This window comes from Acromyrmex echinatior, chromosome 2 (assembly GCF_024713525.1).
Source record: "Acromyrmex echinatior isolate Ae372 chromosome 2, ASM2471352v2, whole genome shotgun sequence".
Classification (NCBI taxonomy): domain Eukaryota; kingdom Metazoa; phylum Arthropoda; class Insecta; order Hymenoptera; family Formicidae; genus Acromyrmex; species Acromyrmex echinatior.
This window is the reverse complement of record NC_141853.1, coordinates 22806503-22829118: the sequence shown is the minus strand read 5'-3', so window position 1 is coordinate 22829118 and position 22616 is coordinate 22806503. Positions and strand designations below refer to the sequence as shown.

At 32.4% G+C, this 22616-nt stretch overlaps 2 protein-coding genes across 8 annotated transcripts in view; one reads left to right on the top strand and one right to left on the bottom strand.

Moving 5' to 3' along the window:
• Positions 1-22616, top strand: part of Fife (regulating synaptic membrane exocytosis protein fife) — a 173474-nt gene that overhangs the window by 24686 nt on the left and 126172 nt on the right. For all 6 annotated transcript variants that reach the window (XR_015544060.1, XM_087402721.1, XM_011064335.2 and 3 more), the window contains exon 2: positions 15377-15699. Coding sequence is in view for 5 of the 6 variants with exons in the window: in XM_087402721.1 (XP_087258847.1) it covers positions 15664-15699 (36 nt within the window). In the remaining variant the exon portion in view is untranslated. The remainder of the gene's footprint in view (positions 1-15376; positions 15700-22616) is intronic.
• Positions 1-22616, bottom strand: part of LOC105150938 (Coiled-coil domain containing 56) — a 162563-nt gene that overhangs the window by 45032 nt on the left and 94915 nt on the right. The gene's annotated exons all lie outside the window — the stretch shown is intronic.

Sequence of the window (22616 nt, the reverse complement as noted above, 5' to 3'; positions counted from 1 at the left end):
ATCGTTTTGTGTGTGTGTGTGTGTGTGTGTGTGTGTGTGTGTTTGTGTATGTGATATGACACAAATGAGATACATATTATAAAATACAGTGAAAATTACTAGATATAACTATTAGATATAACATTAGATATAAATGTATGAAAAGAATGATTTCAATATTAAATTAAATATAGCAATAAATAATGAACTTCATATCACATTATGTAATGTCATTCATACCGCCTGATTATATTTTATCGTTGTATTTTATCGTTTGCTTATCTCTTTCGCAGTATATTTTGAATCTGCAGTCAAAAGATTCAAGCTCAAATCATCGTAGATCATCGTGCCAATTTTAAGAAAGAAAATATTAATATTTATTTTATTACGTACATTATTTTTGTGTTAAATATGCACCAGAACTTGAGGAAATTTGCTTTAGTCAATTCGACAACAAATGAGAGAGAAACAGACGTGTATCCGGTTCTTGATACACAACGTACGATCCACACGAACATCCCTTTAAATTCAGAGCACTCATAAGGAACAGTTTCTGCCTTGCATACTCTACGAGAAGGTACTGTCTACTGGAGTGTCTACTAATTTGAGATTCTCAACTCGGTTGACTTCCAAGACTTGTATCTCGCATTGCGATTACAACGAACGTGTCTTCTTGGTTGCAGCCGCCTATCCTTCTCTGTAAGCGGGTATCCACGCACGTCACTTCTCTCATTGTTTCTCACTGGAAATTGCGCTAAATCGCGGAAATGCGTCTCCATCGGGATCAAGTTTACCTTGGGCACGATTGCGACATAAAACGAGCTTTGATTGGACCGCCGGTAGTCAGTCGGGTAGCTTTTAATCGAGTCGATCGATCATGCAACGCGTACAAAAGCTCTTCCGTTTCTTGTAAAAGACGGGAAGGGAGTCACTTCGGCGAACGAGATTAATAAAGCGGCTAATGAACAATACTGCTGCGTGCCCGGATAAGAAGCAGAGTTTGCAAACTCTATCGAGTTTCGCACGCGCCGCTTCAACGATCGGAACATTGACGTAGGAAAATTGAACAAATCTACTTAACAGCGATCTCATTATGGATGGATTATGATGCGCTATTAATTAAGCAGTAAATCGTTGCTATATCAAAAAGAGATTACATGAATAACAATTTATAGTTTTTTTTTTTTTAAGAGACGTATATTATTTTCGGAGTTAAAAACTTTTTATCGTTTAAAATTTTATCGTAAAAAATGGAATAAATTTTCCGAACAATATCTTTTGCATGTCGATGTAGAACGTTTTGCGTTTCCGTGAAATGAATTAATTTTCACAGCTGCAGCTGATATCCGGAATCGCCTTTTTCTTCAGGAAATAAAGAGATGGTTCGAAGTACCGATACCAAGCTGCAATATCGATTAAAACGCGTATATTGCGATCCATTTCCGTCGGCTTAATTAGAACGGCCACGAGGCCGCCGGAATAAGTCCGTTCCACCGTATATGTAAACCGGCTGAATTTCCAGGAATATCTAGCGGAATACATAGGGCCGATTTTATACCACAAACCTCGACCCAAATATTGGTGTTCCGGACCGATAATAATTAAGGGCTTGTTGGTGCGATCCGATAGGCAATCATGAATTAAGCGTTATCGTTCACTTCATTCACTTACTGATAATCTCCGTATGTCACGGCTTATCTCTTGTTATTCAAAATTGTTATTGTTATCGCTATATATATTTATACTGTAATAATTTAATTATAAACCTAATGATGCTTATTTCGTTCAATGGAGCTTATAATTAAGTGACACAAACATGGAATACATTTCCTCTGATTGTTTCTTTTCCGATTTTATGATTACAGTACTTTATGCACATGTTATATAATAGTTTATAAAAAAGCATATAGCAAAGTCAGCGTTTAATAATTTTAATTAAATCTTGAAATATATATAAGAAGGTTCAAACAATTTATACGAATCTCTAAATGAGAAAACTTTTTATCGGAAATCTTCGATAACAAGAAATATAAGTTTAATGTATATTTCCTACAATTCGCTTTCTATATATAAGTTTATTTATTCTGTTTGAAGAATAAATGGAAAAGGATGTAATTAATTTCCCAAATTCTTAAATTCTTTCATAAAGATGTCAATATCTTGAATAGAGTTTGAGATAATCCAAAAGTAATATTACATACTTTTGTGTATCATGGTCACAGTTATTGGCTGACTTCCAATCGAAATTTCTCAATGCATTTTGGCAACGTATTGACATTTCAATTTATCAACAAAGTATTTTCGCCGACCAAGGAATATAAGTTTCTTTATACATTGCTAAAGTATATACTTTAGAGAATCATTGTTATGTAAAACAAAGTCTTAAATTCTCACTTCGCTTATTCGAGGAGTGGTGGATAAGGGAAGTAGAATGCGATTTAAGATGTTTATTTACTAGAGATAAATTTCCACATTCGGGTCACGTACAGACTCTACTCTAGCTCTTATTTTCTGAAGCCGATACATTTAAACAAAATCAAGAGAGAGAGTGCAGCGATAAACAAGGAAAATATATCACAAACTTTGAATAAATTATTATAACTTCTGATGATAAATAAATCTTTTTAGTTTCTTCAATAGTTTCTCTTTCTTCTTTATTTATGCCAATACAATCTATTTCTAAACGTGTCAATTTATGTATGTAAAAAATGTTTATCTATCAAAATTTCGCCTTATTTATGGAAGAGAATTTTTTTCGATTGCTTAGTTCTTAATTCTTCTCTCAAAGTGGTGTATAAGAAATGCTTCAGCGTAGCTATTTAAAATCATCATTAATAATTATCTATCCTTAAATATACGACACTTTAATACCTGACAGCTTCATTAGCGAACTCTGTTATGGATGACCCTGTCGTAAAAGTTTAGCATCCTTCTCGTTATCCCTTTAATGGACTATACGCTCGTTGCCTTTACGATCAGTTCGACGTTGTTGGCAAACAATAACGAATTGCCGTCACATCGTACGTCGCACGAGCTGTGCCGTCATAAAATTGATTTCAACGCGATTTCGATTTTGTTTTCTACGCAGCAAATATAATGTTGTTTGATTTTTGAATATTTTAAATTTAAATCAATCACATAACAACGTATAATTAAAATCTCGTTGGAGAATAATGAATTGTGGATTATAACATTACGATATACATCCCTTAATTACATATGTTTGAATTTTTTTAAAAAATTTGAAAATATATTTTTCCACTGTCGAAAAAAGCTTATGAGAATAAACGATGTATGTAGATATTTCATTTTCAATTTTCCAGTGAAATCAATAACACGCAACCATTAGCTAATTTGGGGTGCGATTTAATTATCAAATCTTAATAGGCGGTTTTAAATTGAAATTGGTGCAGATCAATAATCTTTTATAACTTATGATATAAAAATATTAAAAATATTAATAGTTAAATTAGGCTTTGCAAAACTTATCGATGAAGTTTTGTAAGAATAATTATTAGCATAATACATATTAATGGTACAAAAATTAATAACTTAAAATTAATATTTAAAATTATTAATTTTTTGAAAAAAATGTTTAAACAATTTTAGAAAAATTAATAATTTTTTAAATATTGAACAAAGTCAATGATCGAGCTCAAAGATAATTGACAAAATTAAATTAATATTCAATCGAATATACAAAGTAAAAATAGAAAGGAAAAAAAATATATAAAATATATATAAAGACGTTTCAGGACCACCGCTCCTTCTCCAATTATATAATACATTAGATGATAAAATATTAATTAAATATTAGTGAAATATTTTCAGATATGTTGTTACAAGAGATGTGTAGATGATATTCGCAATGGAGTAATCTTACATATTAATAATTACAAATTACATATAAAACACTGATGTCATCTTAAAGAAGGTGTGATAAGAAATTGCAATGATTGTAAAAAAGAAATAGATTCTAATCCCAGCATCACGCTATGTCAAGGTAAATAAGTTATCAATTGGTTGTTCAGCGAGAATCAATAGATTCTTATAATTATCAAGATTATAAGAATTTTGCATGAATATTAATCTATTGTAGAAAAAATGTTAGAGTCAATTTTGTATAAAAAGAGGTAAACAATTTATATATATTTTTATATATTTTCCTTTTTATATTTAATTTTTTATGTTCGATTGAATATTAATTTAATTTTGTCAATTACCTTTGGGCTCGATCATTGATCTTGTTCAATATTTCATTGTTTTTACATTAACATGAGCGTCTTTATATTTTTAATAATTTTTATTCTATTGTATTTATTCAGAAAAACTTATTTAAATAAAAATTTTAATTTTAAAGACATCATTTAAGAATTATGACAGTTTTTTTTGCTACTGACAATAAGTTTTCCAGCATAGGTTACTATTTTGTTTAATAGAAATCGACTTTCTCTAATAATAATTCGTTGAATACATTTATTCATCAAAAGAAGAAACACAAAAATACTTATTTCTACAAAATCCAAGTCTGACATTGTTATGGTTAAAAGTAAAATTAACGAACTCTTGTTAGACATTGCTACTATAACAATTATATTTGGTTATTGATTACTACAATAGGATATTTCACTGTGCATCCATTTGTTATAGTCGACGTAAACAAAGATTGATGAGTCGCCATCGATCAGTGGTATTTGTTTTGTGTATCTTACACCAATATCACTTTTTTTTTATCTTAAAGCAATATCACAAAATTTGTTCAATTAGGTTGGTAATAAAAGTACAATGTAATATTAATTAAATTGTAAAAGACTTAACATAGTCCAATTAAATGTAACAGTACATTAATAACGCAAAAAGAGCGTATTTTAACATGATACTGCTCTCGTACTTTCCATTTGTGTTCAATGAAACTAATTACCCCTTTAAATTAATTTCATTTTTTCATGTAATAATCGTATGTAATTTTACGTATCTTCACTCGAGCATATAATTTTTACTGGTCGCAAGAGAAAATTTTCGAACTAATCTCTAGAAAAAGAAGGGGGAAGGTAATTCCCGTAAAGTGGTGGCGCATAACGAGATCTCACGAGAGTGGAAGTCACGTTTTTCTTGAAAAGTCGCTTGGAGAAATTCGCGCGTTTACAGAACCGCGAAAATTACTCAACTAAGACTCAGAACCTCATTTTTTTAGATTTTCTTGTGAATAAAGCCTTGAAAATCCATTATGCACTTATATTATTACCATAATCTCTCTTAACGCTTCTTCGTTTCGATACGACGATATTTTGTAGTTCCTTCGAATCTCATGGAAATGCTCTCTCTCTCTCTCTCTCTCTCTCTCTCTCTCTCTCTCTCTCTCTCTCTCTCTCTCTCATTCTATTTAAATAAAAAAATCAAGAATTACTTGCTCGGAGTCCAATTATTATTGCACCTCTGTGGCACATCATGGCGGTGGCGCTTATAGCGTCGCGGCCGTTTTGCCTGTTGAATAAAAAATGAGAGGGAACAGAGCACGAAGTGGAACGATGCGCGTTGTTCCCCAGGAAGGCGGGCGTGCCCATGAGAAATTGGATTAATTCTGTATACAAGCGAGCAGTGCGCACCTCCACCATCGTCGTCTACCAATGGTATCCGCAAAGCACAATGCTTTAACTAATGACGTCATCAGAACTTACGCACTACATATTTAAAAAGCTATAATTTGAAGTTTCATACATTAAAATCAAATGTAAAATATGCGCATACATTTACACAATATATTGCATATTAGATAATTTTTTTATAAGGACCTAATATAAATTCGTTTATTATATCTTATAGATCGACGAGACGCCCAGATTCATATCATACAATCGACAGATTCTTAATAAATAATATAAATATGTTTAAATTTTTACCTTTACAAAAGCATAAAAAGCATTAAAATTAAAATATCTGAAAAGTAATTTTAGTCGTAGCGTTGTATGTGAAAAACGATATTTTAATTTTTATATGTCATTATTAATTGTAGCAATATTTTCTTATATCCTATCAAAGACGCTATCGTTATTAAATCTGCCATTATGAAGGACGCTTCGACTTTGTAGGATAACAGCCGGATATCGACGACATAGTACGCTTGACAGCTCGTACGGCCAGATCGCCACGTAACAAACGGATGCGCATACACGCGCGACATGCTTACAGGGATGAAATCTGATATGGGATAATAGGTTTGAATCCGCTTCCGCAGCACATGCAGGGATGTGTGCACGATGCATTGCATACGAAGATGACACTGATCGTTCGTGAAATTATATTGTATGTCACAATGTAATGATGTAAATGCGCAGCAAGGCGCGTCACGTTGCTGTACATGATTTTTTGCGCGCGACAGAAATTTTCGCTCAATCAAGGTGAAAGCGTTGTAGCTCGAAGGAAATATCGGTTTTATGATACACACACACACACACACACACACATATATATATATATATATCGAACGTATATTACGATACTGTAAGAAAAAATAAGTAGACTGCCAGATTAGAATTTCCATAGATTGTATTTCCATAGCATTATGTTTATATTGACACAGTAACGTTACGTTATTGTGTGCATGATGTATTATTTCTGTATGTGATTATACAAATTCATTTATTCTGTTTTCAAACAAAAACCGAGAGTTTCAAACATAAATATTAATTTTCTTTTCAAATAGGTCGCATTTATTTTTAATTTCCATCGCGTTCCACTGTTGCATTTATGGAATATACACCGCAAAATATTTCCTTCACGATCACTCTTCAATTGCTATCAAACAGTTTTTAAATTAAAAATATCTTCCTCAAACCAATCTATTTTCTATTTGCGATCAATATTAGAGAAATGAAATTTCTTTAATTCAATGACTTTTGTGACGGAAATGAAAGACTCTTTGCAAAGAACGAAAATTTTACTTTTCACGGAAAGGAGAAAATCGAACGAATCGTTGGCGGACGTGACTAGATTGATTAGATTCATTTATTATATTCGTGTCTTTTTGAGAGAGTAAATTTCGGATTACAGACATAGTTCATCTCCTCTTGCGCCTCAAATTTGGACAAGAGATCAGTCAATGATGCTAAAGATCACTCCGCGGAACTTTATTTCGAGTGACACGGTTGGACGATCGATCGCTGCTAACTTGATGTACTATTTACGAAATTTCCGAATGGCGAGCACGTACGGCAGAAAATGAGGTCGCGTGTGAAAATAACGAATGTTATAGAGTAAGGATGAATATTGCGCAGAGAAGAACCTGCTTTTTCAAGAAAATGTGAAGCTAAGACACATGATTATAATTTAAATAGATCGAATATATAAAAATATACATAATGTTTTAGAAAACTTAAAACTAACATTTAAACTTAACATTTTTTTTTCAATTTTACATCATAAAATTAATTATATATTACACTGATAAGATAATGAACATTCACTCATCATTTATGTTTGTAGAAGTTATATAGAGCGACATTAAAAGTTCATGTCTAGAGTTTAGTTTTCCCTGTAAGAAATCGTACAGGATATTCTTGAGATAAAGTTTTCCCGGAAGTTAGTGTGCACTTAAATTCAACGAAGGATAAATGTAGAACTTCGACTGACAAGTGGAAGAGCGTCCTATCTGATCGGCTGCAACAAGTAGAAGTGGCTAACGCGTGATCAGCCGACAAGTAGTAACAGCTAAAACTACCACCCACGGGGATTTGTCCATCCGGTCAATTTATCCGCCAATTTATCAGGATCAATAAGAGATTATCAGTAACAAAGTTATCATAGCGTCACTCTCTCTTCATATCAATGTCAAATTAAATCCAAACTTTAAATTGTTAACAGAATAAAACGTAACTTTTTTTGTTTGCGGAATATAAAATTTGCTTAGTTGAGCTTTTAAACTGATTAAGTACTTATTGGAACATATAATATTGTGCAATATATATCGATAAGTATATTTAAGATTATTATTTCTGATTTATATATAATTTTCAAAATTTAGTTTACTCCTGCAATAAATATAAATCGATATATTGTTGCGTTTCGTAAACAAATTATCATGCTGAAAATACACAATTTGTCATATTTATCTAATGATAATGAAACATATTATGTATGTTACGCTCTAATACGTATTACTACAGCGTTCAATGACAACACCATCGCACGAGAAACCAGTAGAGCGAAACTAGTAAATCCAGCGTGTGGGAGTAAAATATATATATATATATATATATATATATATATATATATATACAATAATACAGAACGATGGCGGTCTCCAGTTAAGCGCGGTATTAAAGTATACAGTGAGCTCAACAAGTAGCCACCGGGACAAATATCGTTTTATGGGGAGGGTGAAACTATAGGGATTGCTTTATAACCACGGTCGTTATAATCCCCACAAAGGCCTGGATACGTGACATTATAAATCTTTCATGTAACAATTTATCAAGCTGTAAGAAAGTATCATAAATGATGGACGTAAGTTGTTATTTGTTGATTGACTCGAAATCAAATGCGTCGAATAAAAACCAATAAATCGTTTCTTTTATTTCTTCCGCGAGAAAGAGATTTGATTGTTAAAACTAGATACGTAGTCAATAATAAATTTATTATTCAACGACTTAATTATTCAAATACTAATGCTTTAAAGGTTTATAAAATATATATTTATTAATTTGTGAAATTAAGGATTATATATATTCTATAAAACTTTAGCATTATAAAACTTAATTTATGACACATAAAACCTGCATCAATATTTCTATTGTTATATGTTATATAAAATCTGTTTAGAATAAATTTTTTTATTTTTCACGACGTTATTTTTTTATCATTTCATTTTTCCGTTGAACGACATCATATAAATTTCCATCATATAAGTTATAAATTTATTGTAATTTAATGAAAAAGAGTTTTCAGCTATTTTATTGTATTTATCCAATACACGTTTCTATAGTGAACGCGGAATGTTTGTGTATTTGTTCATACAATCGACTAGAGGTCCAATTGAACGCGGTCGTTTCTCGATTTCCTCTCGAGTTAACGTTTCCGGTTGGGCTGCTGGCTTATTCGATATTCGAAAACGTAATAGGAAAGCCAAAAGCGCAATTGGTTCATGGCAAACTGCATTGCTATTTATTATTACTATGGATAAACGTCCTTCTTGAACGAATTTTTGATCCAGCAAGTGGATCAAATCGCACATGCATGTAAAAAACAAAATACAATTCTTGCATCCTATACGCTAACATTGGATGGGAATATAGAGGAGTTTCATGTAACAAAGCAAGAGAGCTTTTGTCCGCAAGTGATTTAAATAAAAAAAGTAAAATATGACACGCTTTACATGACAAACATAAATAAATATGCTGTGCAATATTAAAGTAATTAATACAACTCGGTAAAAGTACTAAATTAGTAATGATTAAATTTATTACACCGTTTAATTTGAATATTTCTCATAAATCAAGGACAATTTTAAAATAAAATTCAACATCGCTTTTAGCGACGGATTTAATTAACGACCTCGCTATACACTATACAGCTAGCGCTTATGCCAACGTGATCGTTCAAAGGGTTAAAAGCACGGCAAAATTATTGTCCGCGTTGTTACGAAAACTAGATACGCACGATTTCGAGCAACGATGACGATAATTCAAACGCGTATGTTCCGCACTGAATTTCATGCATATAAAAGAAACATAAACTGCCAACACGTATCCACAGACAGACGGGGCGGCCGCATTGTGTTGAAACACGTCGAGTTTCACAACTTCCTTTCGATTTACCAGTTTTGATTTAACTGTAGATGATATCAACTGTAGACGATATCATTTCAACCTCATGTATTTTAGGCGACAAAAAGTGGGTCGCTCGAAAAGCACGCGTTGGGTAAAATTATCGATTCAATGCATACTTGATGAACTTAATAAATATAAACAGCAAACTATAATTGACGGAATATTATATAGCAGGAAATTGTTCGAGAGAAACTGGCAAAATTATGACAAAATTAAAAACTTTAAAAAAACCCTCCTCATCTCATATTTAACGCGAGATACTGCCGTATCTTTTTATTTCATTTATGCAAAGTATCGTATCTACATTATTTAAGATTGAATATCAGACTGTCATATTTTATGTTAAATGTAGAATATATAAATATATTTGCTTCACAATATTATATTGCATACTTTTAAATAGGAATATTTCTTTTTTTGTCTATCTATCTAAAACTCGAGCTAAATACGTTTTGGAAGTTCCTGATGAAAGTATTTCATATTTTAAAAAGCCGCAGCAATAAATCAATGTTTAAGGACATAGCAATAGAAACCACGATATTGTTCGGTCACCAAGTCTTGTTAAATTTATTCTCTTGTAACATATCGTTCTATTGTGTTGCTGCGAAATCCGCAAGAAAATTCTGTTCATGCTTTCTCACCCTGCTAGTCTATTCTCTTGTCGCCGATATTACATGCAAACCGTGGCTCCCTGAAGTTCTATAAGCGTGCCGTTCATTGTTGCGCCTGCAAACGCGGCTGGAGCTCGTGTCCTTGTCCCAATCATGGTGAACTCGTTCCTGCGTTCCGAGCATAGACAAGTACAACCGATCTCCTCGTCAGGATAATTTTGTCTCCGCTTCGTACGTCATCCAGAGACTACCTCGAACCAGGTTATTCGTTATACGTTGCGGAGGTGGCTTGTTTGCGCTCCGTTCTGAGGCGATCATCCATCATGGATATTGGGTGTTACTTGCCGTTTTTGTATTTCATTCATAATAGATTTTTTTAAATCAATATAAATTTTTTCTCTCAATACTGATACGCATTATTTTAATATCGACTGTTTGTCGAAACTACATTGGAAGTATATTTATAATGAAATTTTCAATAATATAAAGTAAACCAAAAGGAGTTTAAAATGTTAATTTGTGAAGAGGTTGTAATGTATCATATTTTGACATTTTCAACGAAGTTTTTCCAATAGTTACAGTAGTTAATTACGAAAATAAAGAATTTAAGATTAAAATAAATTTTTATCTAATCTAAAAAAAAAGACAAAATATTAAATAACAAAACTATAATATACATAGAGTTGTATAAGTATACAAACAAAATGATATAATTAATAGTGACTACAATTAAATAACAAGTCATCTTTATTTCTTGTGAACACGCAAGTTACGTCGGTCATTAACATCCTCATACGAACAAGCCTACGCCTTCGTTAATTAACGTACTAATGTAGAATTTAATCACCCAGCATAATGATCTGCAAAATGTTATTCGACAACGTGTTATTCGATACGATCTTACGTTCCTCTGCGTTCTCGCGGCGCCGTCAGAGATTTTCAAATAGCTCCGAACTTTGCACTTCGCTAAACCCCGTCGATCGTGTCGCCCACACGAATATTAACTTCGGCAATTAATATGAACGAATACCGTACCATTTCTTGTCCCCCGTTTCTCGTCACCCGAACGACAGAACGCCCACGTTCGAGGGATATTATCCGTGAGCCACGATGGGATCATTATAAGATAAATTAATATACGCCGGAGTATTACGAGAGCGAAGCGCTTGAAATTCCATTCCGCCCATTGTTCTAATCCATCTATTCGACGATATCTTCATTTTTCTCTCGAGTACTCTCCTTTCCACGATAATACATTCTTCTGTGTTGCTCTCGCTTCTTTGATACTCCTTTGTCTTCTCCTTTTGCTTCTGAAGATTAGTATAATTATGTCGTTGCCACGTCCGATTACGTTTTCACTCTGTCTTGAAAAGAGTTTTGCTTTTCTTGCACGAATATGAATTTTCTCTCTTCATTTTTTTCTCTTTATTATACTCTCTCTCTCTCTCTCTCTCTCTCTCTCGAAAAATAAAAAATATTTTACTTCCTATGTGCTTTTGTTGAAAATATTTCAGTTAACGATTAACGTTTTTAACAAATATTTATCATTCACTAATACTTATACATACCAAGGAAAACTATGCGACAAGTTATATTACACGAAAATCCTAACCGCATGAGAGGCCGGTAATAACAAATTTTGACCACAATGACATTAGAACGACGGTGAAGCGGCAACGCTGCGTTAATCCTGTCGAGCAGAACGGTTAACGAAGCCATTTACATCGCAATTACTATGATTCATGTAACCATGAAACCCGGTTGCAACCGAAATTTGTCTCGTTGCGCGGCAGGTTAATTGCCTGATCCGCGGAATGCGACATGGAAGAGAGTGCGGCTTCTAAAATGCACACGGCAAGACAAGTCGACTGCTTTCCGCCGCGTGAAATCAGTTCACATTGCACCGGAACTGTCGTGGAACCAAAAGTTTGCCAAACGACCGCAATTGTAAGAGAAATTAATTAACGCTTACAAAAGGCAGAATTTCCCATTTAACTAGATTTTTCGAATATAATTTCGCATTATTGGCAATTGGATATTGAAGTTTATTACCATTCAGAAAATATTTATTCGTAGTTAGTTGAATTGTTTGATTAAAAACTTTTAATTGAGGAAACACTAATAATCTCAGAGTGCTTGTTGCTTAAGTAATATCATTGTAAGTTTCATAAATTAATGATATATATATATATAAGAGAAAAATTTCTTTTCTTTGGCAAAAATGTTTTCATTTAAATTTGTTATTTTAATATTATCTATAATAATCGTAACTATCTATAATAATCGTTTAAGATAATAATTATCTTACGGATAAAAATACAAGAACAGAGCGTCAATTATAAATATCTCATTATCGTTTTTTTTTCTAAGTTCCTGTTTTTAATTTAATAAAGCTTTTTAACACATTTAGACTTTAATTTATCTTCTTCTTTTTAGATAATATATCTTTCTTTTCTTTAAGTCTTTTCTTCCATCATCAAAAAAACGTGTACGTGAGTATATGTGACGTGTATATGTATAGGAATGTCTACAATGTAATGAACTCGCTAAGCTCAAATGACTGTGCAGATCAATCATATATCCCTATGGGAACTTTGTTATTATAAAAAAAATATAGGTTACCATCACCTGAAAGCCGTATAAAATAACGTATGCGCATGCATACGTATAATTTGTACAAATTCATTATTAATTTAGGTGCAACATCGTTACGGAGTTTGAATTCGTAATTACAGTGCCATCGCGGTCAACTATGCTTGTGGGAATCAAGAACCTCTCGTTGCTGCGTGGATGATTTCCTTGATTGAAATTACAGCTAATGAGGACAAGTGCATATTGCAGCGCGTCGGTACGTTGATTAAGTTCAACAAACTTAGTCTTCTCCCGCGATCTTTAGTGAGAAATTATACTTTTAATAACTCAAAGTCATAATTTCAAACACATTATTCTCGTAAATTAGATTTTATTTTTCTCTGCCATAAATTGCAGTTGCAATTTATCTAATGAAAATGTCCGGTTAAATTTTCTTCAGATTTTTCAACTACAATATAGATACGAATAAGTGTTCATGCTTAACTGTCACCGCATAAAATTAATGTAAATACTAGCTTTTGTCTTAAATATGAATTGCAATTTATATATTTTATTTGTGCAAATAATTATTAATTTTGAAAATTGATAATTTCGAGTTTGCTTTTAGAATTTGGTTCCATCATGCGTGTGACAATATGCGTATTTGATTTAATCAAATTTGAAATTTAAAGTAAATATTTAAGGTTAATAAACTATATCAACAAAAATTTTATACTGTTTATTGCTATTGAAAAAATTAGAAATACGAAATATTTATATTTTTTATTTAAAAAAAAACTTTCTGAAAAAAAAAATTTTATATTTTTATCGTACATCGCAGGGAGGGATATCATAGATGGGATATATGACTCACAAAAAATTTACAAATAATGTTTATAAATAAGACATAAAATGTCACGGTACTTATAAAATGTGTTTATAAATTTTTATTAGGAAATACGAACGATAAATATATATAGGATAGAATTGAATATTATGAGCACTTTAAGAAAACATTTTAATATTTCTTGCATACTGAAGATTAAAAAAAATCTTGTTCCTATGATAGGTTTGTTGGTGTTTTATGTATTTTGATATATATATATATATACATATATATATATATATATATTGTGCATTTGATAATTTCAATGCAAATGTTGAAATGATGAAGGGTTCTTCTCTATTATTCAGAAATCAACTCCTAAGTAAGATAATATGGGCATCTCTATTGATACATACAATGTGGGCATAATAATGGGTAATATGAACTGAACAAAAAATACAAGAGTTAAAGACTTGAAGGACTTTGCTTCATCTTTTAATTATCCTTTTGTACTAATATATCATCGTATATTACCAATTAATCACTGAGTTTTTTACAGTTGTCATTTTACGTAGGTTGTAATACATGATTACGCTACTTATTCCATTGACAAATCATTCACTCACAATGATTTTATTAATATTATATATTAATTATAAGAAATAGAAATCACAACACAATACTAATATAATTAGAAAGGCATATAACAGAGTTGCACATAAATTACCCTCAAATTACCCAAAATTACCCTTCATTCTATTTTTTCTGACTTCTGCAGAGTAAATCCTCACATGGCGTGAATACTGAATTTACCTTAATAAGATTGACATTATTACAACAAAGTTATTAAAAATGATAATTACATTATCGCGATTTCAGTCAAATAACGTAATGTTATTAAACGTCGGGAAAGGGAGAATGATGTTTAGAAACTATATTATTAACATAACAATTTTCAGATACCTAAAATATTGATTTTTCGTTAGGAAAGTAAGATTAATCATTTCACAACGTGTACGCGCTCACTCTCAGAAACTGACTTCTCGTGTGCGACGAAACAAAGCCAGATATTAATTTACGCGCGCAAATATTTGTTTGCGTCTAAACTTTCTAACGAGGTTACGTTCAACCAAACATTCCTCTCAAAGCTAGCCTGCGAGAGGACTGTTTACGAACTACAAAGTGGTATATGACGCGGGAACTTTGAAAATCTCAATACTGCCTGTAAAGCAGAAATCTATTTACTCCGCGCTTGAAATGAATCAGAAATATTTTCATAGGCATGATAGAGTGCTCGAATAAATCAGACCAAAAGTGAATCGAGTACACTAGTAGTTATAACATTTATATACAATTTTTTTAAATACAATCTTAGAAATATTTTCTAAAAATGTTAAAGTATATGTAAGAATCACTTAATAATTTTTATTAAAGTGATGAAAATTAATAAAGATTAATTATGAAGATTAACTCGACACGAATTGACACGAATGACTTATTGCAAATATAGTAAAGAACCAAAAAAGCCACCGTGTATATTAAGTACATAAATATTTCGTTTTCAGAATCGCGTGACATCGGAGCCACTCATGTCATTCTGAAGACGAGTAATGACGGGAACAGGAAATGCTTTCGCGGCAGAAGAGCGAGCCGCACGGCTCCATGTTACGCCAATTAAGATTCCGCAGTTCTAAAGAGATCACAAAACTGTGGTAAAGTCAGCGATCGTGTAGCAGATACGGACCTTTATGCCGGTACTCAGCATTAGGAAGTGACAAAAGGCGCAACTGGGATTTAGGAATCCTCCGTTTCCTCCATTGAGATTAGGCGGGATCGGAACAGAGTCGTCAGGATGTTGCGCAACAACGTAATGTCCTTCATGAAGAAGGTAAGTACTTTGTTCCATGCGAAATTTTGAAATTGTAGGTCATTTGTTATAAATGTAAAACGATACCGAATTACTGGGCAATATAAAGTTATTTAAATAAAATTATTTATTATGCTGCTTATTCCAATAACTTATTGTTTCTACTTTCTGAAATCTTTGGAATGAAATCTTATTCTAAAGAATGAAATCTCATTCCTAAAAATTGACTATACAGCTTCTCTTTTTCAACACTGATACAGTTGTCACTCTTTAGAATTAGATTTCACTTTAAAGATTTTAGAGAGTAAGTAAATATAATTTTAATAATCGAAAGTGATGAGAACTGAGCTTTTAACATGATATGTACACAATATGTACCTATATAATATTAAAAATAATGCTGCCCATAATGCTATCAAATTTTCAATGAAACTACAGAACATTACTTGTCACAAATTGGATCTTATAGAATAGTTTCATTCGATATACACTGATTTCGTTCGTCTCGATCGGAATGCGAACGAAATCACATTTATTTTCGAACGAGTATTTTTAGACGTAATGAAATGTAAAACCATGCAGATACGAATTATACGCTAAAATGTCCATAATTACATCATGGGAGCCGAACCGCGGAAGCTCAGCGATCCGCTATATGAATCGAATCAAGATAGAAAACCCTAGTAATCGATAGATCGTGCCCAGGGTACGCATTCAGTTATTTAACAATCGGTTTTATCCTCATGATACTCTGGGAACATCGAATATTCAATAGATGGCATCGATCCCTTCGAAATACGGAGCATTTGGAATGGACGATTCCAATACCATCAGATCTGACCTGCGCCTAAGACTCAGGATCGTGTGCGATTAGGTACACAGGTACAGCAGGATCAGGCTTGAGATCAATGTCAACGCGGAGCTTTTATTCGTGCAAATCGGTCGTTATCTCACAAAAGTCACTTTAGAATTGTAAATTTTCCTTTAACACGATATTTCCATTCTCTTTATCAATGGGAACTGTTCATTTAGCATTAATTGTGCTATGTAATTTAAGCATTCGATAACTAAATACCACAAGCTCGCATTTTAACGTTATAATGTTATAATATACGTCGCAACGATACGTATGATTAAAATTGAATATTAAAATCTGCCAATATTGGAAATTAATATTGTTACACTGTCATAATCGCAAATGTCATAATATCTAACGTGACGTTAAAATGATGTGAGATACTCCTATATTTATTCTGATTATTATTTGTGTATGTGTGTCTGTATTTTTTAATAATAATTACAAGATTAAAAAATAGGGAGAAAAATACAGAAAAGAAAAACATTTTTTTCTTATTTCCATCATTCGGATAAATCGTTGCAATTAATTTAATTTATTTTTGTGTTCTGGATATTTATTACAAAACGAACTGATCCATATTGAGAATTGAATGAAATTCAGTAGTTAGAACAATTACGAAATTATAGTTAGAGCAATAACGTCATGACGGACTCGCTATTAAAGGACAGTTTCGCACTCACGGCACATGTACTCATGACACAAGGATTACATCCTTGATCTTCTCGTGTATAAACTTAATCGTGCATAGTCAGCGTTTCTTTACGTATACATTCCGCTTTTCTCTGTGGAAAATCTCTTTGCGCCACGTCCGCGCTTTTCCAAAGGCGACTCGGTATGGCCCAACCGAGAGGAAAGCTTTTGCGTGTGGCGTTCCTTCCAACCGGTGAAAATGTTTGTACCGTCAGTTCTCTCTTTGCCTTCTGTATTCTCAGCTTCACAGTAGCTATGGAATTTTTATATATTATCCCCGGTGTTTCTTCTCACTTTTACGTTTCTATTTACATTAATAAGAATACTTAGAAAATACTTAGAAAATAATCTGATCCTTATAATCCTCCAATTTTTAGTTAATACTGACTGCTTAAATGATATCAAAAAGAATATTAAAAAGAATTATGTTACATTTTAATTTCTTCTTTTATTTAAACATTTGATATACATTTGATAACGAAGTTATTTTTCTCACCTGTTTCGTTTTTATGTTTCTTTTGCCTGTCTGTTTCGATCTCTCTCTCTCCCTCCTCCCCTCGTCTCTCTCTCTCTCTCTCTCTCTCTGCGTGTTGTTTTATTTTTATATGTCTTCTAGAATTATTTCAGACAAAATTCTGCCGTAGAGACACTTTGCTACTGTTATTACATTCGCTCTAATACTTTTTTTTTAAATTACACTGACCTGCAATATTGTTCAGTTATTTTATGCTTTATGAAAAATTCTCAAAGAAATTTTTACAATTATAGTAGTATACATATACATATAATGTTCAAGAAATGTAATTGTTTTTATACATTGATCATAAAAGGCAGCATTTCGCTTGATGTAATTCAATGTTATGTCTTAAAACGCTATTTCTTGTATAATTTAAGAAATTTTATTTTAATAAAGTATATGCTTCTAAAAGAACAGTAAAACATATTTTATCCTTATATATGAATTCTTATTTTATCTAATATCTGATCCTCCTCACTTAATTAAATTTTAATGAATAAATTATATAATAATGTGCTATTTATGCGTTTTCGCAAGAAAATATTTTTGCGCTCATTTCGCTTAGCTAAAAAAAATTTTTTGTGAGGAGGCTGAGTAGGCTGTCAATCAGCCCCCCCCCCTCTCCCCCCACAAGGGATAAATATGTTTGCTCTAAGAGGAAAGTGCTTTAAGGGATGCGCAAAAATTGAAACTATGTGAATATAAATCCTGTGCGCATAAATCCTGTGTATTTAATTTTCCGAATCGATTGTTACTGACACGTGAAGAGGCTGACTGAGTCTACTCAGTCCTCTTACAAAAAAATTTTTTTTGCCTAAATGAAATTGCAAAAAAAAATTTTTTATTTTTGGAGCGGATTTTGAGAACACATAAATAGCGCATTATTATATAATTTATTCATTAAGATTTGATTAAATGAGGGGGGGGGGCAGTTAGGCAGACGTCTTATAATTCTATATAATTTGACGTTTCTTTTCAAAATTTATTTTCCAATATTTTCAACAAAATTTAGGTTTCGCGTATTCTATTTAAATATTGAAAAGCATTGCTTTTAAGCCATCTTACTTTACGATGTTCACACATGAACGTTTTTATGAGATGTTTACTGATCTTGGAGATGATATCGATTGTGTCTATCGAGCAGTCGTTCCGAAATTTATCGAGTCCATGGTGTAAGTTTATTTATTTTTTCCAAATATGACGTCAATATTCGAAAGACCTTACGAGATACTTTAAAGGTTGATCGTGATATAGCGGCAAGATTCGCTTTTATAGCCACGATGCTGATGAAACTCTCTTGGCAATTCTTCTTTAATGCCACCGTTATTTTCATCGTTAACGCGGGAACTGAATACCACTAAGATTATATCGAAGATCAGACAGGTTCCATACATATTTCGTTACGTGTTAATATTCATAACGCAAGTAGAGATGCTAACCATGTATACATAAGTTGGCCTCGTAGAGAGATCAATTACTAATGCACGAGTGACATATGAAAGTAGATATATGCATGATATGGTATTCCTTTCATGACATATAAATCAGGGATTTTCGATAATGAAAATGTTACGAAAATATTATCTATGTTTTAACATTTTTCGTACAATATACATTATGAAACGGGTACTTTCTATTTAATATTACAAGTTGACATAAATTTTTATCTTATAATAACAAAGACAAAACAATATACTTATGCCGACTTGCATCACTAAATGGAAGGCACCCAACATGATCATTACGGTCAAAATATTAAGCTTTATATATTATGTTGAAAATATGTCTTTTATTTATAAGCTTATATTGGTTAGCTGTTATGAGAATAAAAAAACTAGCGCAATTAAAAATAAAAAAAATATCAGTGTGAGATTTTCGTTTTAAAATAAAATGTCCGGCAATTTTGTTTAGAATATTCCCCTTCGTATACGATTTCATTACGATTTCATCGTCACGCTCCTCTTCAAGTGCTCGCAATTTCACAACTTGATTCAAAATTTCTTTAAAGTGTGCCAGAAACATATCACAACGCGGCAAAATGACGCGTAATCTCGTTAAAGTGTGCTTCGCTAGTCATCTTCATTCTCGATGGGACCAGAATTTTCTCTCTTATGGGACCAGAATTTTCAACTTTTCCTGCATCTCATATCTCCATAGCGAAAATCCGTGTCGACCCACTAAATCATCGTATCTTTTCCGACTTGCCGCACCTCTTCATCCTCATACGATATCGTAAGCAAACTTTTATTAACAAACTTTTGTCATAAAATTGTATCAGTGCTAACGACTGGAATCCTCAAGCTTGTCATTCCCAGTATCATGAAAAGAAGAAAGGCTCTTCTCGAGAAAAATCATAAACGCCACGAGAGAAGTGCGAACCGATCCCCATGACGCAAGCAGTCCCTACGAAATTTTCCGCTGACGCGTATTTTCTCCGTCGTGGGCTGATCATAACGCCAGCAAAAGCGAGAAACTCTAGAAACTTGAGAACGAGGACGAAAGGTCGGATCTTGCACCAACGTGGAAATTGTATGGAAAATGCGGCGCACGCTGCACCCACGCATCAGACGGTTTTGTTACGATCGCGTCTTAATACAACGCGCAGCGTTTCCAGATAGAAATGTATTGCTGCATATTATTGTAAGTGCTGCAGTAAATGCTGTAGTATCTAATACAGTTGTCGCTAGTACGACGCTTTCTTATTCCATTTTGTTATTTCCCTGCGGCGGACTATTATTTCCGAGTATTTCATCAGTTTTCTATCGACAAACTATTTTTGTAGTCTACAAGTGCATTACATTATTTACACACACATGCAATGAGTTTTGTAATAAATAATTCTCAGTAAAATTAGATATATATTTAAAGAACATTTTTGTTTAATATTATATCAAAGAATCATTGCTATTTTAGATACATAATTTTTTACTAAATGTTCAATAATTCGCTAATTTTTATTTTATGTAATTAACTTTGCACTGTACATATAATAGAAAAGTGATAGTTCGTAGCAAATTGTGAAATATTTTCGGATAACTTGAGGATGATATTTACGTTTAAATTACTTCGAAATCAGAGCAATTAATACTTAATCTTTAATGCTGTCGTTTTTGATCTAAAAGATTGTTTTACTCAGAATTGTTTTCAGGATAATACTCTTTCGTTGAAGCGTGAAAGTGCATTTTTCTGAATATATATTCATAAATCGGGAAAAAATCTTTTACACACCATTTACAAACGTTGGGTATAGTGGCTATTGCTTGACTACATCCGATATTGTTATCGGATTTTATGACGCACTCGGAATCGTTTTTTTTCTACGACATCCCTTCGACGAACAATTTCATTAACGCACTGGGAAAAAAATCTAACTGCATTAATTGGGATTCTTATTGAAAATAGATAAACCAGAATTTGAATCTAGTTGAATCTATATTGCAATTCTAGTAGAGATAAATCTAACTAATATGATCAATCTTCTAGTTCATTCATTTTCAACCAGAAATTTATCTCAGTGCAATCATTGTTTTTTACGTCAAGCAGAGAATAGGGAGAAAAAGCTGACCTTTTCCCTAATTTACCAAAGATTCAATTATCCGTAATTACACGGTTTTTCTGTGAACGTAAACAGGAATATACTTTTAGATCGTCGCGTGAAAGGTGAGATGTCATGTCGCGTTTTAGCATGCAATTCAACATTGTGACAACTGAGAACGCAAAATTTTATCAAATTTTATCATTACCAGTCTATCGCTTTTCAATGAATAAATTATCATGCCGCGAGAGCAATAAAGTGCGGGAAAAATGTTCAGATGGAATTAATTCGCGCCACGTGCAACAAGAACAATCCAATAAAAGTGAAAAATCCGCCATTTGCATTTTTGCGATCCCGTATTTCAATTCAATCAAACACACGCCTCATGATATTAACGGTTCCTCATCGAAGTAGGTCGTGCGGACTAACTTCTTTAAAAAAATGACTCAAATGAGTACTTTATATCCACATAAAAAAATTCGAGCTATCACGATCTGTACATACTCTTTACTTCTACATATTTTTTTTACAAAGTATATAAAAATCGATCTATTTTGCTTTGATGTGTCACGGACGTAAGTTCGTCAATTCGATATTCAGAGGCAAATGTTTTGACATTTAAAGAGTCAAATTATTCTAACTAAATCAAAAGATCTCGAGAGCATTTCGCTATTGGAAAGAGCAACTCGGCAACGATTACGTCGTAACTTTACGAGGTATCCAACGCTATAAAGTCGACAGGTGTCAAAGGTAGCTTAAAAGCCCGATGGTGACGTGCAATTGCTCGCGTCATTAACACATTTACACGTGCTACCTTTGTTCTTGTGACTCATTCAGCTGTTAATTAATTTGTCGTTTGATCGTTAGGATCGTTATCGATGAAATTAGTCCTCTGTATGAATAGAAAATTATCGGCTTGTGTTAATACAGTTCAATATTCTGTTATAAATTGCGCGTTATCACGCGCGTATATTTTCTGGTGATACAATCCTTGAATTATTTTAGCAATATCTGATATTCATTATTCTTTTTTCACGGTTATTATTTTTAGTATCAATAAATTAAATTGTCTTCTTTCTACGCAAATTAAATTTGTGTGTACGATATTCATTTTATATAATTTGTGTTATCTAGTACACGGAATAAATATGAGTGTAAATATACAGGCGGTGGGAAGAGATCGTAGAAGATTTAAAATACTTTGCTGTAAATAATTTACCGTTAATATCTTGCAAAATACATTTAACTGTAGTCTTAAGTTTTCCCTCTTGAGTTTTTCTTGCATTCTTCAGAAACATTATTAGCAGTGCCAACGAAAAATACAAGAAAAATATATT